This window comes from Squalius cephalus (assembly GCF_949319135.1).
Source record: "Squalius cephalus genome assembly, chromosome: 5".
Lineage (NCBI taxonomy): Eukaryota > Metazoa > Chordata > Actinopteri > Cypriniformes > Leuciscidae > Squalius > Squalius cephalus.
Genome location: NC_137126.1, coordinates 14,047,465 through 14,067,257, shown reverse-complemented (window position 1 = coordinate 14,067,257; position 19,793 = coordinate 14,047,465). Strand labels below are relative to the sequence as shown.

Here is a 19,793-nt window from a genome sequence, read left to right as displayed (position 1 = left end):
GGTCCAGTGTGCTCGCGGCTGGACGATTGTTTTTTGGGTGCCGCCGCTGATCCTCGTCAGCGCGCGACCCCAATGCCTTTCTTCCCGGATGTGCATGAGGAGGTCACGAGGTCCTGGAAGGCACCCTTGTCTTCCCGTGATCGCTCGGCGACCTCCTCCGCCTTGCCTCCTCTCGATCAGGCGGCCGCCAAAGGGTACACTGGGGTTCCCCAGGTTGAACGCTCTGTTGCGATGCAACTGTGTCCTCAGAGTGCTTCTTCCCGCGGTGACCCAAAGCACCCCTCCAAAGCCTGTAGGTTCTCCTCCACCCTTGTGGCAAAGGCCTATAGCGCTGCGGGGCTGGCGGCCTCCTCACTGCATACCATGGCGACACTCCAGGTCTACCAGGCCCAGATGTTGCGTGACATGCACGAGGGGAGGACTGACCCAGGGCTCTTTGATGAGCTGCGTGCCGCCACCGACCTTGCTCTCCGAGCGACGAAGGTGACCACACGCTCCCTGGGTCAGGTGATGTCCACTTGCGTGGTCCAGGAGAGACATCTGTGGCTCAACCTGGCCGATATGCGTGAGGCCGAGCGAACCCGGTTCCTCGACACTCCCATATCCCAGGCTGGCCTCTTCGGCGAGGCGGTTGAGGACTTTGCCCAGCAGTTCTCGACCGCCCAGAAGCAGACTGAGGCTCTCAAACACGTCCTGCCTCGACGGCCCGCTGCTGCCTCCACTCAGCCGTCGGCACAGGTGCCTCAGTCTGCTCGCCGCCGAGGGCGCCCTCCTACGGCTCCCGCCCCTCCCGCACGGCCCCAGCAGCAGCCTCCATCTGGGTCGCGTCGTGGAGGACGCCGCAGGAGGGCGCCACAGCCCTCTCCCGCCCCGTGCCCCGCTAAACGCCAGGCCAAGCGGCGCTCCTGAGACGGGCTGCTCAGAGATGGCGCAGAGTTCTTTTCAGGAGACGGTAGCAGGGCCGCTCCTTCCCCCGGTGGAGGGCTGGGGGAGAATCCTTGGTTTTCCCCACCCCGCTACTCATCCCACGACGGGCAGCACCCTAATGTGGTTAAAGAAAGAACTCACTCCCCCATCTCTGAGCACACAGAGTGTCCGGATGACAGTGCGCGCCGCTCACAAGCCTCGCCACTCTCGTCCCCCTCTGTCGCCAGTTCCCTGCCAGAGCACGCCCCCGTGGGACGCTGGTCCTCCCCTGGCCTCCTCTGGCAGGACGCGGCTAATGACTGTGCCCCCGCACCGGGCCGCTATGCCACCCACGCCTGGGCCGGTCATTCCGCCTCGCTGCACCACCGAGGGTACGTCTGTGGTCCGCATGACCCCGCTGGTACAGTTCCTGGAAGCCTGGTTAGAGCTTCCCAGGCTGTCCCGCTGGGTCGCGAGGACCATCAGGCTCGGCTACGCGATTCAGTTCGCGCGGTCTCCTCCCCGCTTCAGGGGAGTCCGCTTCACTATGGTCGGTGGCAATGCCCCGGTTATGAGAGCGGAGGTCGCTACCTTACTGGCGAAGGGTGCGATCGAGACTGTCCCTCCAGCCGAAATGAGGTCCGGCTTCTACAGCCCCTACTTCATTGTACCGAAGAAATCCGGTGGGTTACGACCAATCCTCGACTTGCGCGTCTTGAACCGCTCCCTTCACAGGATGCCGTTCAAGATGCTCACGGCCAAACTAATTTTCGAGTGCATACGGCCGCAGGATTGGTTTGCAGCGATCGACCTGAAGGACGCCTACTTCCATGTCTCCATTCTTCCTCGACACAGACCGTTTCTATGGTTTGCTTTCGAGGGGCAGGTATACCAGTACGCGGTTCTCCCTTTCGGGCTAGCCCTGTCTCCTCGCGTCTTCACGAAGGTCGTCGAGGCAGCCCTTGTTCCCCTTCGGGAACACGGGGTTCGCATCCTGAACTATCTCGACGACTGGCTGATCCTAGCTCACTCTCGAGACCAGGTTTGCGAACACAGGGACCTAGTGCTCCGGCACCTAGCTCGTCTGGGCCTTCGGGTCAACTTGGAGAAGAGCAAACTCTGCCCCGTGCAGAGGATCTCTTTTCTCGGTATGGAGATCGACTCGGTCGCCATGTGCGCGCAGCTTACGAGTGAGCGCGCAGTCACTGCTGACTTGCCTTCGTCAGTTCGAGGGCAAGAGTGTGGTTCCACTGAAACTATTTCAGAGGCTCCTGGGGCATATGGCATCCGCAGCCGCAGTCACGCCGCTCGGGTTGCTTCATATGAGACCACTTCAGCTTTGGCTTCGCGATCGAGTCCCGAGGTGGGCATGGCATCACGGCACGCTCCGAGTCCCAGTGACTCCGACCTGCCGTCAGACCTTCACCCCGTGGTCGAACCTCAGTTTTCTTCGGGCCGGAGTGCCCTTGGAACGAGTTTCCAGGCATGTTGTTGTATCAACAGATGCCTCCACCACGGGCTGGGGCGCCATGTGCAATGGACATGTTGCCGCGGGCTCCTGGACAGGACCCCAGCGCCTTTGGCATGTCAATTGCCTCGAGTTGTTGGCTGTACGTCTTGCCCTGCACCGCTTCCATGCGTTGCTCAGGGGTCAACACGTACTAGTCCGGTCAGACAATACCGCGACTGTAGCGTACATCAACCGTCAAGGTGGTCTGCGCTCCCGCCGTATGTCACAACTCGCCCGCCACCTCCTCATATGGAGTCAGAAGCATCTGAGGTCACTTCGAGCCATTTATATCCCGGGAGACCTGAACCAGGCGGCCGACGAGCTGTCTCGGCTTCGGCCTCTCGCTGGAGATTGGCGACTCCATCCCCAGACGGTCCATCTGATCTGGGACCAGTTCGGGGACGCACAGGTAGACCTGTTTGCCTCCCACGACTCGTCCCAATGCGGCCTGTTTTATTCCCTGACCGAGGGCACGCTCGGCACGGATGCACTGGCGCACAGCTGGCCGCGGGGCCTCCGCAAGTATGTGTTTCCCCCAGTGAGCCTCCTTGCGCAGACCTTGCGCAAGATCAGGGAGGACGAGGAGCAGGTAATTTTGGTTGCCCCGTATTGGCCCAACCGCACCTGGTTCTCAGAACTAGTACTCCTCGCGACAGCACCTCCCTGGCCAATTCCTCTGAGGAAGGACCTGCTTTCTCAGGGACGGGGCACCTTATGGCACCCTCGTCCCGATCTTTGGAACCTCCACGTGTGGCTCCTGGACGGGACGAGGCAGGTTTGAGTACCCTACCACCAGCGGTGGTGGCTACCATCACTTCCGCTAGAGCATCGTCCACGAGACATGCCTATGCGTTGAAGTGGAACCTCTTCGTCAACTGGTGTTCTTCTAAAAATCTAGAACCCACGAAATGCCCCATCAGTGTCGTGCTTTCCTTCCTGCAAGAAGGGTTGGAGCGAAGGCTGTCTCCCTCCACCCTGAAAGTGTATGTTGCCGCCATCGCCGCACATCACGACGCAGTTGATGGTAAGTCCTTGGGAAAGCACGACCTGATCGTCAGGTTCCTGAGGCGAGCGAGGAGACTGAATCCTCCTCGTCCTCCCCTCGTACCCTCTTGGGACCTCTCAGTGGTTTTAACTGCCCAGCAGAGTGCTCCCTTTGAGCCTCTGCAATCAGTGGAGCTTAAGTTCCTGTCAATGAAGACAGCGCTCCTGGTTGAATTGGCCTCCATTAAGAGGGTAGGGGACCTGCAGGCATTTTCGGTTGACGAAGCATGGCTGGAATTCGGACTGGCTAACTCTCACGTGATCCTGAGACCCCGGCCTGGATATGTGCCCAAGGTTCCCACCACACCCTTTCGAGACCAGGTGGTGAACCTGCAAGCGCTGCCTTTGGAGGAGGCAGACCCAGCCTTGGCACTGCTCTGTCCAGTACGCGCATTCTGTGCTTACGTTGACAGATCGCAGTGTTTCAGGACCTCAGACCAGCTCTTTGTCTGTCATGGTGGGAAGCTGAAGTGAAGGGCTCTCTCCAAGCAAAGGTTGTCTCACTGGATAGTGGACGCCATTGCTTTGGCATACCAGCAGCAAGGTCGACCATGCCCCCTTGGTGTGACGGCCCACTCCACCCGGAGTGTGGCATCCTCTTGGGCTTTAGCGCATGGCGCCTCGCTAACAGACATCTGCAGAGCTGCAGGCTGGGCGACACCTAACACATTCGCGAGATTCTACAATCTCCGAGTGGAGCCAGTTTCTTCTCATGTACTCGCTTCAACTAGCCGGTAAGAGATTCTGCTCAGGTGTCTTCGCTTGCTCGCCATTCCTCTCCACGGACGGGATACGTGCGATATTTTCCTCAGGTGAGCCTAATAAGCCCTGAGTCTCCTCCAGCACTGACGACGTCAACGCCAGAGTTAGGCAAATGAGCAGCTTTCGCGCTTGGCTAGGTGCCTCCATGTGCATGGTTCCCCCTCTGGGCGACCCCCACATGTGTATTCCACTGTAAGCCTCTTTGAGCATGTGTCTTTCCCTTGGCAAGCCACCTTGCCACCCCTGGGGTTGAAATATTCCACCTGCGGCTGGACACCCCAGTGATTCTCCATATGCAGCCCTTCGGGGTCATATGTGTATCCCAAGTCCCCTCCTTCGGGCTGGGCATAATTGCATATGCTATTGGATATGGATATGGATATGCTTCCCAGTGTACCTTGGTATTCCTGTGTTAAGTAGGACTCCTTCGTCTGTGCTAGTCTCACGACAGGGAGCTCAGACTTACGCAGGGCACTGGAAGACAGTCGAGAGGTGGCGTGATTACACTGGGAACCCCATTCGTCGTCATCCGACGTAACTCGGAGTGACTACGAAAGGGAACGTCTCGGTTACGTATGTAACCCTCGTTCCCTGAGTAGGGAACGGAGACGTTACGTCTCCCTGCCACTTCCGCTGTACCACTGGAACGCCTGAGTTCAGTCTCGGCTCCTCAGCGAAGACATATCTGCATGTTGCCAGCGCACTTCCTTATATACCCCCAGGGTGGGGCGGAGTTACGCTATGCAAATTCCGCAGACCCATGGCATTTCATTGCCATTGGCTCGTTTTATATACTCGAAGATGATAGGCTTTCTAAGCGAAACCCCATTCGTCGTCATCCGACGTAACGTCTCCGTTCCCTACTCAGGGAACGAGGGTTACATACGTAACCGAGACGTTTTATTGCGAGTGTACACAAATATAAGGAAACACTTTGCAGTTTGAATGATATCCTGTATGAACAAAATGACGGAGTATGTTTTTATGTCTCCATTGTTCGATTGAGCCTCACACACACACACACACACACACACACACACACACATATATATATATATTAGTGCTGCACGATTAATCGTATCGCAATCGCAATCGCGATGTCAAGCCTACGCGATTATATGACGCAAAATGCTGTGATTTTATATTAAATAAACAAATTAGCGCTGTTAACGCAATTAACGCAGCATCTGTTCATTTTTGGCATCCTTTGGCTAGTGTTACATGATCCCGCTCTTATTCATGCAAATGCTTTTAAACCATTCATGCGCGATAAGACAAAAAAGAACGCGCTGTCAGTGAATGTCCTCCTGACACACACACACACACACACATACACACGACCCAGATAGACGCGCGCCAGTATCGTACAGACAGCGCGCCAGTATCAAGTTCTCTTTCGCTGTAGAACGAACAACACACATGTATGCCAAAATGAACGCGCTGCCTGTGAATGTCCTGATTGTGACACACAGAAAGACTCGCGCTTGTGCGTGCGCACAAAACAGCATGCCAGAATACAGTTCTCTTTCGAGCTTGAACGAACAATAACACACACAATTATGCCAAAATGTCTTTTTGTCGAGTATCTTCATAACATAAGAGTAGTCTTATGATGAACGTGAGTTGTGACTCGTGAAAGAATGAGGCGCGTGTGAGATCCGCGTCTCTGACAGCAGCGGCTGGTCTTAAAGGGACAGTACACAGTAGCCACTAATTATATCTGTCGCTAAAGTTAAAGGGATTGTTCACCCAAAAATAAAAATTCTGTCATCATTTACTCTCCCTCAAGTTGTTCCAAACCTGTATGATTTCCCTTCTTCTGCTGAACACAAAAGAAGATATTTTGAAGAAAGTCGGTAACTAAACGACTGATGGACCCCATTGACTTCCATAGTAGGAAAAAAAAAATACTATGGATGTCAATAGGGACCAGCAACTGTTTAATTACCAACCTTCTTTAAAATATCTTCTTTTGTGTTTAGCAGAAGAAGGGAAATCATACAGGTTTGGAACACCTTGAGGGAGAGTAAATGATGACAGAATTTTAATTTTTGGGTGAACTATCCCTTTAATCAAAGAACAAAGGGAACAGAGAAAAACACTCACTGCTCTTGACTAAAGAACTTTTTTCTTTAGGCAGATTATCACTAATCTGTGTGTGCATTTATTTTCCTTGAGAACCAAGCAAGTTGACTCATGAAACCATTTGTTTATTATATCGCATATCGCAATCGCAATATTGACCTCTATTATCGCAATATGACATTTTCCCCAAATCGTGCAGCCCTAATATATATAAGTGTGTGTGTGTGTATATATATATATATATATATATATATATATATATATGTATATGTGTGTGTGTATATATATATATATATATATACACACACACTTTTCTTACTGTATATATATATTTTTTTTTTAAGTGACAAGACAGAATATTGCTTGTCTGATATATATATATATATATATATATATATATATATATATATACACATTTATACATGTTACATTTATATCTAATATATATATATATATATATATATATATATATATATATATATATTAGTGGTGGGCCGTTATCGGCGTTAATGTGCTGCGTTAACGCGAGACTCTTATCGCGCGATAAAAAAAATATCGCCGTTAATCTATTCTCAAAGTTGGGTTGGGAACTACTCTATACTACACAAGCTATGATGACGCAATCTACCCGCGGCCGCGAGGTACACCCGGCTGCAACGCATCATATTCATCGTCATCTTAAGTAAACACGGCTGAAAGTGAAAGCTGGTGAAAAAGATCCGTGCAACATCCATTATTTGGACTTGGTTCGGATTTAAGCCGTCCGACGAGCAGCAGTAAACTATAGACAGAGTGTGTGGGGTCACAGTTCGGTAAGTTAACACACGACTAATCCGTTCTACCACCTCAAATTCAAAACGAAACATGATATCACTAAATACCAGCGCGCGCGTATTATTCCCAATATATCTTAGTGGTGTAGCACATAATCTCTGTCTGCGCCCGATTTTAAGAATCGTTGTTGTGTTTCTTTTTAACTGAAAAGACATCAGTTAGACAATATTCTAATTTTAAATTTGGGGTTTCATAAGCTCCAAGCCATAATAAACATTAGACCTACTTAAGTCTCTGCAGCTAGTGTACTTACATTTTATTTATCTGCAAAATTATGTTGTATACTTACAGTTTTGCACAATATATGTTCTCAAAACTACATACACCCTTTAAAAAAAAAAAAAAAACATTTAGCAGTTGTTTAGCAGGGTCTGTGTAACCTGTTCTGAAATGGTTTTATTATAATATATATCGTTATCGCAAGAGGCTGCAATGTATATCACAATATGGATTTTAGGCCATATCGCCCATCCCTAATTGATAGCCTATAGTAGTTGATAATAACATAGGCCTACCTAATGTTGCCTACGGACGGTAACAGTACAGTAGTAACCTTTTAAAGTCTATGAGTAGAACAGCTTTCTCAAGCAGTTTGTGATGCATTTTGGAAACAGGAGATGAGCCCCTGGTCTAATGCGCCACCTGGCTTGAGAAACCCGTTCTCAAAGACTTACTTTTATAGTCATTATTTGGGTAGCACACATATTCTGAATGCCTTCGTCAGAATTCAAATGAGCCATTTTAGATTAAAAAATGTATCTATGCCCACCTCTAATATATACAGTATATATATATATATACACAAAGTTCTGTAAAACTGTCAGTGAAGTCCCGATATGCATATTTGTTTAAATTCATACCTACATAATCACCATGACCAAAATTGTACTTTTTTTTTACATTGAATCTTGAAGAAAAAAAAAATAGTCCGACTTACCGATCCTTTAACTTTTAACAAATTAAGGGTACAATGAAGTATGGGCTCTTAGAAGCCAGACTTCATATCGGCTGGAGGGAACGGCTAGCTCGCATCCTTCGCCAGTAGGACTGTGACGTACACACACACAGGACAGGAGCTCTGCTCAACACCTAGGTGTGATGAATCTCACTAATTCTTTAGGAGCATCCCTGCTCAACACCTAGGTATGATGAATATCACTGAGCCTTGGCGGAAGCCGAGCGAAATGAATCGTAAGCCGAGTCTGAAGGTGCCGATTGGGGCCAGGCTGGGCATCGTTTGGAAGTATTTTAAACTTCCATGAAACTGGACCAGGGGCCAGGGACCACAGATGTACCCGAGGTGGGGCAGCGAGGTGGAGTACAGGGATCCGGCTCGAGAGGCCCACAGGCGCCCCGAAGCGGGATCTGAGTGTGCAGTGCAACACTTACCTGAATCCACTAGGTGGCAGAGGATGCGTGAGAAGGCGGATGACCGAGTCCTCGAACCGCACCCAGCTGCCAGCTGGCGAACAAGAAGGGGCTGAAGGGTATAAGGCTTTGCAGGGTCACACGCCATCAGAGCAGCCCTCTTGGGGCCCAGGAACAGAGAAATTGCTCTTTCTTTGAATATGTGGGTACTGCTGGCTCCACTTTTAAGGGAGCCAGCGGAGGAACAGACACACACACATAAAACAAAAAACATCGGAGGGGGAGCTGAGCCCTCCACTGGGTGAAGGGAGTGGATCGGTGACCATCTCCTAGAGCAATTCTCCAGCCCTGGGCAGTCAGCTCAGGTCAGCGTTTCCGCTGTCGCTTGCCACCTGGCTTGGCAGCGCCTGGAGCGGACGGGGCGCCCCTTCTGCGGCCGGCTCCACGCTGAGACCTGGGTGGAGGCTGCTGCGGTGGTCCAGCGGGAGTGGAGGCAGCTGCAGACGGGCACCCTCGGCGACGAGCAGGCGGAGGATCTGCCGCCGCCGCCCGGGTGGAGGCAGCAGCAGGTCGTCGGGGCAGGATGTGCCGGATGGCCTCCGTCTGCTTCTGGGCGGCAGAGAACTGCTGGGCAAAGGTCTCCACCATGTCGCCAAATAACACAACCTGAGAAATGGGAGAGTCCAGGAATCGAACCTTGTCCGCTTCTCTCATATCTGCCAGGTTGAGCCAGAGATGGCGCTCCTGAACCACAAGGGTGGACATCGCCAGAACGAAGGCACGAGCTGCAACCTTCGTACCACGGAGGGCAAGGTCGGTTGCAGTGCGGAGATCACACATGAGCTCACGGTCTGGGCTACCCTCGTGCATGTTCATGAGTGCATGGGCCTGGTGGACCTGAAGCAACGCCATGGCATGCAGAGAAGAAGCAGCTTGCCCACAGACTTTGTAAGCCCTGCCCGTCAGAGCAGACGAGAACTTACAGGCCTTAGAGGGAAGACGAGGATTCCCCCTCCATGAGGTAGAGGTCGCTGGACACAGCTGCATCGCAACGGACCGCTCCACCAGAGGGATCACCTCATAACCCTTAGCTGCTCCTCCGTCAAGGGTAGTGAGGGGGGAGGAGCTACTCAGGTGGTTTCTGGCAGAGAAAGGTGCCATCCATGCCTTTGTCAACTCCTCATGCACTTCAGGAAAGAATGGCACCGGATTGGCGGGCTGAGAACCAGACCGGCCCGCTCCGAGAAACCAATCATCCAACCGAGACAGGTCGGGACACGGTGGTTCGTTCCACTCGAGCCCTACCGCCTTGGCGGCCTTTTTCAGCATAGCTGTCATCTCTGGATCCGGCTCGGGCAACGCTGGTCTCCCAGAGGGAGACAGCACAGCCGAGTCGTCATCTCCAGAGCCCAGCTCCCCCTCCGATGCTGCGATAGACATCCTGTCCTCTGGAGGGGCCTCGAAAGAGACAGCTGGTCACCCAGGTCACCCAGCCCAGACAGCACTCGAGGCTTCCTCTGGGAAGGTAACCCAGAAGAAAGGCTAGAGCAGGGCATGGGGATGGGGACTGCACCTTTGCGAGCGAAGGCGAGTCTCGACCTCAACGGCGAGATGGTCATGTTCCCGCAATGAGAACATGAGTCATCCACCAAACCTGTCTCAGCGTGCTGTAAGCCCAGACACGTGATGCAACTTTCGTTACCGTCAGACGGGGACAAAGCCTTACCGCACCCAGAAACGCACGGATGGAATGGCATCTTGAAAAAGACGCACTCACACCCGTGTTGCTTTTTTAGAAAATGGGACCCGTCACCAGTGCCGGAGCACACAGGGAATGACCGCGGCAACACTTATTTCAGCTAACTGAAACCAGTGAAGCACTCACTTTTCCGCCCTCAACCAACTGACAACAAACAAACAGAGAAATTTGTTGCTGTTAGAACTGTTCAAAGCTCGCAACCCCCGCTGCACTGCGCTGTAGAAATCACCAACACTGGGAGAGTCTTTTCCAAAAGAACACCAACACACTCACTCGTTTTGAATACAACAATACTCTTCAGAGACACCATACGAACGGCTCCGAAGCAAAAAGCAACTAGTGCGTGCATCCACTTCCGTATTTATACCCACGCCGCGGAGGCAGGGTGTATGAGGTGAATCACGTACGCCAATTGCATTGGCTCGTTCTAACATGCTCGAAGAGAACAGGCTCCCTAGCGTGATCCCATTCAGTCGACGTCGATGATGTCTGACGTTCTCGACTGAAAGGGAACAGGTAGTAACACACACTAAAAGTAACGGAGATCGGACAAAGACTGACTGAACAGACGGAACTTAAATACAAACACAGATGACACTGATTAATGGAACACAAGTGATACAGATGATGATGATTAACTAAACACAGGTGATACAGCTGAACTAAATGACAGTAACCATAGAAACAAAGGAGTGGTGGGAAAAGAACAAAGGAAAACAGGAACCAATCAAAACACAAACTAAAAGTCCAAACAAGCACTGACACATGGCACTCTTGAATGATACAAGTTTTTGGAAAACATGGAAAACCAGAAAAAGAAAGATTTGAGAACATTATCCAGTGGTGGGAGATTGGGAGGATGATACATATTAAAGGTTTCTGGCAACAATATTTTTCTCATTCTACAATGTGTATGAAAATATTAGAGTGGATTGAAAAAGAAATTAATGCCACTGAGGAAAAGATGGTTGCTACCAATTCTATCAATTTGCAAGAAAAGTGGACTGATTTGAAACAAGAACTGTGTTTAGTTTTAAAAGTAAAAGTTAAAGGGGTGGTATAATGCCATTTTCACAAGATGTAAAATAAGTATTTGATGTCCCCAGATTGTATGTGAAGTTTTAGCTCAAAATACCCCACAGATATTTGTATATAGCATGTTAAAGTAGTCACTTTTTGAGGGTGAGCAAAAATGCACCGTTTTTGTCTGTCCCTTTAAATGCAAATGAGCTGCTGCTCCCAGCACAGGGGGCAGAGATACAACAACTTGTGTCCTTTTACCTCACACAGACATGCACTGAAAATTTCAAACACTTTTAGCCTTTTATGTTCAAACCGAAGTCAGAAAGATGGAGAGACTCAAGAAGAAGTGACAACATGTATAAGCATCATTCATTCATTCATTCATTCATTCATTCATTCATTCATTCAACATGTAGAACAACATTTCTGAATGGTTAGTTGGTGAATTTATGTAGCTTATGTGTAGTTATCTTCTAGTCATTGATTAGCATATTCTGTCTTGATAATCTATAAAATCGTATTCCGGGGGCAGGGTTTATGTAAATTTTAGGGTTCATGATGTCACTAACCCGTGAGGAATGAAGTGTAGTCCCTACCAGCCGTTTGTTGTAGTCCTTAAAAAGCGATTTCTTTAAAAGAAAATATCTCCCTTTGCTTTGAGCGTCGTAACTTTGCAGATGTTGTTTATGCTCAAACAGCAACATTACACTCTAACTAAAGTTAGAAAAGTGAAATCATATTCAACCACCCCTTTAAAAACGGCTTTTGTGAGAAGCAGATTTTTGTCTAGGGATATGGACGGTCCAACATCTTATTTTTTTAATTTAGAGTGTAAAGTTGGACAAGAAAAGATAATGTATCGGTTAAAGGACAATAATGGACAGCCTTATAATAAGTAGGATAATCAGGGATGCAAACTCATCAGGGATGAAGAAGGGGACAAAGATGCGAGACACCCATCCAAAATGTTCTATTTAATGTTATAAATGAGTCTATTTATACATTTCTAAAATGTTATAAATGAGTCTATTAAAAAAATATTTATTGTTTTAAATAAATTACGTAAAAATCGTTTGAAATTAATGAATGAAGACTAGTTTCGTCCAGAGTTTTTAAACAAATCTATCAAATACATTTTAAAGGTCACTGGTCGCCAGCTACTGCATAACAGTGTATTAAGGTCAATTGACACTGCACAGACAGATGCAAACCAACGCCGACAGTAACCTGATTACAGCACGTCACTTCTCAGACATTCTAAATCCCATTCAGTACGTTCAATTGGCGAATACAAACTCCGACACTGATCTGACAAAACCCGACAAAGTGTTTGTTGCCGTCTGTCTACGTCTGTTGGTGCGGTGTGAATTGGCCTTTAAATGCAATCTTTATTTGAAGCGTAATATTAGGTTGAAACCTCCAAAGGTTATTTACACATTTTGATCACTGCCGTAACATCAGTATTTATATCTGGCCAGGGTCTGCTAAGAATTGGCCGATGTACTTCTTTGTTACTGGGTGGTTCTGTCCTTTTTACACAGGGTTAGTTACCCCACATTATTATGTTTCTTGGGTCTGCGCTATTCCTTTCAAAGCAAACAAACCAGTGCGCCTTTATTTGTTGCTTAGTGACGGTTATGTTGAAGTAAGCCAGAAATGCACAGGTGCTGCGCAATTCGGATATATTTAATATTCATATTGACTGAGGAGTTGTGCTAGCCTGGCAAGCCAGACCTACATCAAGATGTTTAGTCTGGCAACTCACCATAGACACGCTCAATCCGAGGGGCGGGATAAACGGCTGTCTTTCAAATTCCCTCTGCACGCAATAGGACAGCGCTACAACCAACCAGAGCGTTTTCCCAACAGCGGAGCTAGATGATAGATTCAACTTTTGCCATATCTGGCCGGCAAAACGACGAACACATCTTCCTTTTTTAAGAATGACTTAAGTGCCGTTCTTTGCTCTTTTCTCAAAGAAAAACTTAACTCCAAGTCCTCCAGAGTCGCGGACAAAGCCGATTCGAAAGACTGTTCTCCAGCAGCCGCCATTCTTTGTTTTCAAGTCGCAGGCAGGTAACCGTCGCAACTCTGTCGTCATATGTTAAGCCCGCCCCGCCTACTCTATAAGCGACGTGATTGGCCTGACCCAATTTAGGTTTTTGCAGCTCGAAAGTCTATGGAGAGTTGCTAGACTGCCCTGGCTGCAAAATACATTTTGCTGCTGCTAGGGTGCGTCTAGATTTCTAGGCTAGAGTTGTGCGCTAAATCTGTGCAGATTACATAAACTTTGGCAACAAATTGAGTGAACATAATTTGTGAAACAACCTGCCAAACAGCCTAGTGATTTGACATTGTTACCCTCCACAGTTGATTTTTACCCACATATGAATGCATGCATGAATGCAGCGATTTTGTCATTGCAACTCGATTTCTGCATAACTAACTTTCACTTTCAACTACGCTTTCATCAAGGGCGTAGTTTTAGTTTGAACATTGGTAAACCGTGTAAACCGTTTTAGCGAGGTCCCAGGGCATGCTTCCTTGTGAGATATGTTTGTTTATTTATTTATTTTTTGCAAAATAGTCTTTTGTGGTATCTTATATCATCCAGACATGCAAAGTTGGTTGATAACATAACTGCAATAAAGTCATAGCCTAGTTAACTATTACTTGTTTACATAGGGTTTTTTATGTATTTTATATTAAGCATCTGAAACGTATCAGTATGACAGAATTGTCTTGTCTACACAGTCAGTGCCATGGGAAGTCAAACTAACTTTACTTAACATTTTCTTATTTTCAAATTGAAATTGTTTATTTCCTACTCCTTAAAGGTGCACAGTGTCATTTCTAGCGGCATCTAGTGGTGAAATTGCAAATTGCAACCAGCAGAGGTTACGGTGGCCGACAGGAGAAGATGTCGTCGTCTAAGACAGCAGAGAGTAGCCAGTTAAGCAATGAGGTTTCTTTACAAAGATAAATTAAGAAATTAGGTTTACCTAATTATTCAGTAAAACGATATGTTACTGCGAATATTATTGTTACTTGTTCATCACTGTGTCAGTGTTTTATTCACTGACTTTAGCTAGCTTCTTTGCATGAAGAACAACATAGTGACGAAACACGTTTGTCCGTTTAGGGCTACTGTAGTCATGTCGGTGCATTTCAAAGGGGACCCGCGGTGTATGTAGATAGAATTTGCTCATTCTAAGGTAATAAAAACATAACGGTTTATTAAGTAAGGTAATACACCACTGAAAACATAGTTTTGTATATGATATTGCATTTCTGTCAACAGATCCTCCTAAATATTACACAATGCACCTTTAACAGTTCACCAGGCTCTTAATGATTTTTGGCTGTCATCTCTTAATATCTGAAGGCTTTTCCTAATGATCATTAGAATAGAACACATTTCAAACTCAATAACTCATAAAGGTCCAGACTTTAAAGCTCTTGATTCTAATCTTTGGGTAGAAAGCTCGATTCGATTCACGATTCACTGGTTTTCAGTTCGATTCAAGAATGATTTTGATTCGATTCGAGACTTGAACTTGCCCTTATGAAAATGTACCACTGTTCTTGAAATCGTTTGAAAAGTCTATAATTACAGGTAAGACCATTGATGGCTCCTCATTACCATGCCAATGTTGACGTTTATTTATTTTTTTATCTATAGCATTTGTTATGAAAAATAGCAACCTTAACCTACACATTTAGAAACTATAGATACAACATGCCACAGTTATAATATAAAGATAGCCTACTGAAAAAATATATTTCCTTAACATTTGATCTATTAAAAAATTCTACACGATAGTCAAAATTTACCACAATACATTAAAATATGAGAAATTCTAGTATGGGTGGTCATATGGTTTTAAAAGTTTTCTAATTTATGTTAGTGCAAGATGAAGTTTTCTCCTCTTTTCATCAGCCTTTTTAAGTTTATGTGGCTGTTTTAGATCATGTTTGACTTTCTCTATAGCGTTTTATATTTGGGTCAAATAGGTCGAACATTTTATAATCGGCGTCGTAATAGGAACAGCGCGCTCAAATCTTGGAGTGTGCTGGTTAATGCGCGCACAGTACGGTGATTCACATGCCACGAATGCACAATAAGCTGGACTTCAGTCATATTGCGCCAATAATTGGTCCATTCACGTAGCGCGTATAAAAGCTCTGAACACGCAATGTATGTAATTAATTAATATCCAGACTATATTTCCATTAACTATGGTATAAATATTGGGGGGGTTGTACTTGACAGTTTTAGTTATGACAGTTTTTTTTGGGGGGGGGGGGGGGGGTGAATTCAATGGTTTTCTATTTGATTCAATAACGACTTTTGCAAATTCAGATTCATATTAAAATACGCTCATGACTGTGCTCACAGATCATTTTCAAAAACTCATCGGATCTAGACGAATCGCGTAAGTAATCTATTTTGATCTCAAAAAGGTGAATTTACAACTAGACTGCGGTTATTGCAAAAACTGATCACCCTGTTGAGGTTTATTTTGACATAACAACCAACTGCCTGGCTTTGCTTTATCCTTTTCCTAATATGCATATATTCAAACACATAAAGATTGTTCTGACCGTGCTGCTCTAAACTCTCTCTGCGTCTGGGTCTTTCTCTCCTAAACGACATGACCGACTCTGTTTCAGTTGCTTCATCCAGAGTCTCCACACTGCTGGCCACATTAGGGCTGAGAGAAAGAAATAGAAAAACAAAGGATGAGGGAGAGTGATTAGACAAATACTGCTTCAATTGATCTGAAGCCACCTAATAATAACCCACATCCAAAACATCAAAACTCCTCTGAAATACTCCTTACTCATATGGTGTACTTAATATATATACTGGTTTAGCATATTATGTTAGCAATGACCTAACAATCCCTTTTTGTGACACCTTAACCCTGGTTTATTTTCTACATTTTCAAAAATGCTAAAACTGAACACCGATTGTTAAGATTTTTCAAAAGTTACATCATGTCCTAAACAGGTGTCCTAAATGTGGCCTGTAATTTTTGCCTGCTCTGAAAGAGAAAATGTTGTGAAAGTAAAAAAATAAATAAAAAATAACCGCCAATCAAACCAGTGACCAGCAACTTCCAGCATAAGTAATGTAGTAATTTACTTATTATTGCTTATGGTATCTGAGAGGTTTTTACGTGCATCAGTTTGTGCCTTACTGGAATGAAGGAGGTCTTGAGTCACCAATGCCACCTGGACGCTCTGTGGGTGGAGGGGGAAGGGGGGGCGGAGGAGGGGACGGTTCCGTTCGCAGTCCTGCAACAGGAGCTGGAGGTGCTGCAACTTCCCCTGCAGCACTTTCTGAGGAAACCAGCTAAAGAAACCAAAAATCGAAAAGCAGGTGCTCAACCAACTTTAGAGGGGGTTCCAAAAAAAAAAAAAGTGTAAAACCAGCTAAAGAAAAAGGTAAAACATGAGGAAGATAGATGTGATGGAATGAGACCGATGAGAGCATATGAGAAAAAGAAAATCAAGAACAGAAACTTTAGACATGGGCATCCACCCCTCACCTTATTCAAAGCGTGTCAACATCACAAAGAGTACAATAAAGGTGTGACGCCTCCTGTGACGGGTTTACACTATAGATTATATGTGACATTTCATACACAGGCTTAAAAAATATGTTATTATGTTGAGGCCACTACTATAGTAGAAAGACTGTTATTCTTGTTGAGTAGCCTACATATTGTGTGTAAACCAGGGTCCAAAACTTACTTTTACCATACCACATTCATGAAACAGATCGAGCTGTCTAAATCATTTGTAAAAAATGTCTCTGGTTACTTGACTGTAACATGTTCCCTGAGAAAGCGGGAACGAGATACTGAGCTGAAGAGATTTGAGAATACTTCTTTGTATGACCAGCTGTGAATAATGTGTGGAACACGTCAATGAAATTGACATTGAACTTGACAGCCTCAGATGGTGACATCATTGGAATGCGTGCTCATTAGAGGCTATAATTAGTAGTGCCACAGGTGCATCCTCAGGTATCACTTTGTCTGAAAACAGTCCTGGGACATCCTCAATGCGGCAATGAAGCCGCATAATGTTTTTTCTATTCCTGTTTAAGGCTGCTCTTAGCTTTGCTGCACCTATCTGTGTTGTGCTGTGATGCAGGTCTTATTCTCTTTTAATTTTGTAGTTCTGTAAAGCACTTTGGTCAGTTAGTGGCTGTTATAAAAGGCTGTTATAAAATGTGGTATATAAATAAAATGAACTTGATGAAGCACAGCACCTCATTCCCGCTTTCTCAGGTAACAGGGTTACAGTCAAGTAACCCGAGACGTTCTCTTTCAAAAGCTACAATCAATTCTGTGCTGAATCGCTTTGGGAACGAGAATACCCAAGCCGCCGCACTGGGGTCTGTCTGGACTCCTCACGGTTGTGTAGTGTGTGCTCACAAGCACTTCCTTGAAGAGTGAGAGAAGAAAGAGAGAATATTCTGCCCACTGCCTAGTGAAAACTAACTCCTAAGCAGAGAGACAGAAAGAGAGCTTGTCACACACACACACACACACACACACACACACACACACACACACACACACACACACACACACACACACACACAGTATGGTTCTGAAGACAAAGAAACCTGAGGATGCACCTGTGGCACACCTAATTATAGCCTCTGACGAGCACACATTCCAATGTCGCCACCGTCTGAGGCTGTCAAGTTCAATGACAATTTCATTGACGTGTTACACACATTATTCACAGCTGGTCATACAAAGAAGTATTCCCAAAGCGCTTCAGCATAACATTGAGTGTAGCTTTTGAAAGGGAACCATTCTTATGCAGTGTAATGACAAGTGCATTGTGAAAATTTACTGGCCTTGAAATATGTACTTTGTTTCATTATTTCATCACGTGATTTACACATTGTGACTAGCATAACTTCACTTCGCATTTATGTAATTTTGTGCCGATAAATACAATTTCAGAACCCTGGTGTAGACTGTTTAAACATTTTAAGTGAATATAACAAAATAATATACTAGTACAGTAACAGGTTATGCTTGTAGTGAATGTGCAAAGAGCCATCTCCTACCCAAGAAACCACTCTTCCATTAAAGCAGGGAAGTTTTGCAGAGTCGTCTGATATCTCTTCTTTCACCACCCTGCCAAAACACACCACAGGGACAGACATACACAGACTTAACAAGTGTGCCATTTACACAAACTCTAGCTCAAAGAAATACAGACAAAGACTCAGATATAAGACAGACCATGTCCAGAATAACATAGTAATGTCATGCTTACTGCACAGTATGTACTGTATGTTGACCAATATATTTTTAAGTATGTAAAAGTAGTGTAAAATTTCAAAAAGTAGGCTACATAACATTATAACATTTGATCATTCTATATTCATGTCAGTTATGAGTTTACATTGTGTAAGAACCATTCAACCGTAAAACAACTAAAAGCAGTTTCAATAACTAAAAGTAGTTTCTACACATGTAAAATCACATAGATACCACAGATTCATACAGATACTAGGGTAACTTGTCACTATGTTTCTTTTGTTGTCATGGTAGCTTTTTTCTCTCATGGTATTATACCAGCAGAAGTACCACATACAAAGTTGTATTGCACTCAGCAGTATTATACCTCTATTATAGTGTGGATGTGATGTTAGGAGCAGATGGAGATTGTTCCCAATTCTGTTGTATTCATTTACACAAAAATACTATTATTAATATTATTACTATTACAGAGAACACTGGAATATTATTGGAATATTCTTCACTTTCACACCGCACTGCAATTCAGTTTTCACTGAAGGGAGACTCGGTAAATCCTACATTTTGAAGATTAAAGTTCAAAACTTCAATAATGAAGTCTGTGAAACTGGGAATGCATTTCAAAAACACATCCTGTGCATTATAAATTAGGGTTGTGCCGATAGACGATATCGTGTATCGACGATAGACAGAGATATCGCCGATGGAAGATGCCTTTGACGATATCAATACGATAATTGGCTCGTTTTCCCATTAATGTATTAAATCATTATTATTATTATTATGAAGCTAGTATAGTTATTAAATTAATTAGGAACTACAATTATATTTGCCTTGCCTAAATTCATAACGACATCACCGACGCGCGCGTATGAGGACTCCTCAAAGAAAATGTTTTTAAAACAGACTAAAAAAACTACATCCTACAACGAAATTTAATTGCAAGGTGATCCATTCACAAATTGTCAAGAGTGCGTGTTTTAACAGGTCATCATTCTTATACAGAGCCAAGATGAAGACGCGGCATCGTTGTTTGTCAGTAGGCCTATTTTGTTTCCATAGCACATTAACAAAATATTTAATGACACTAATAACACTAAAAACAATACAATTACAAAATATTAATTATAATAATAATATCAATAAAATTATATAGGCCGCCTAGGCCTAATAAAAGTCTTTAGTTCACGAAGCATCTGTGAAACTC

At 45.5% G+C, this 19,793-nt stretch overlaps 1 protein-coding gene across 1 annotated transcript in view; it reads right to left on the bottom strand.

Annotated features, from left to right (window-relative positions):
• Positions 1–19,793, bottom strand: part of LOC307158336 (segment polarity protein dishevelled homolog DVL-2-like) — a 175,887-nt gene that overhangs the window by 106,316 nt on the left and 49,778 nt on the right. The window contains exons 2-4 of the mRNA XM_079870817.1: positions 18,391–18,460; positions 16,496–16,650; positions 15,897–16,006 (exon numbers count right to left, since the gene is read on the bottom strand). Of these exons, the coding sequence (XP_079726943.1) occupies positions 15,897–16,006; positions 16,496–16,650; positions 18,391–18,460 (335 nt within the window). The remainder of the gene's footprint in view (positions 1–15,896; positions 16,007–16,495; positions 16,651–18,390; positions 18,461–19,793) is intronic.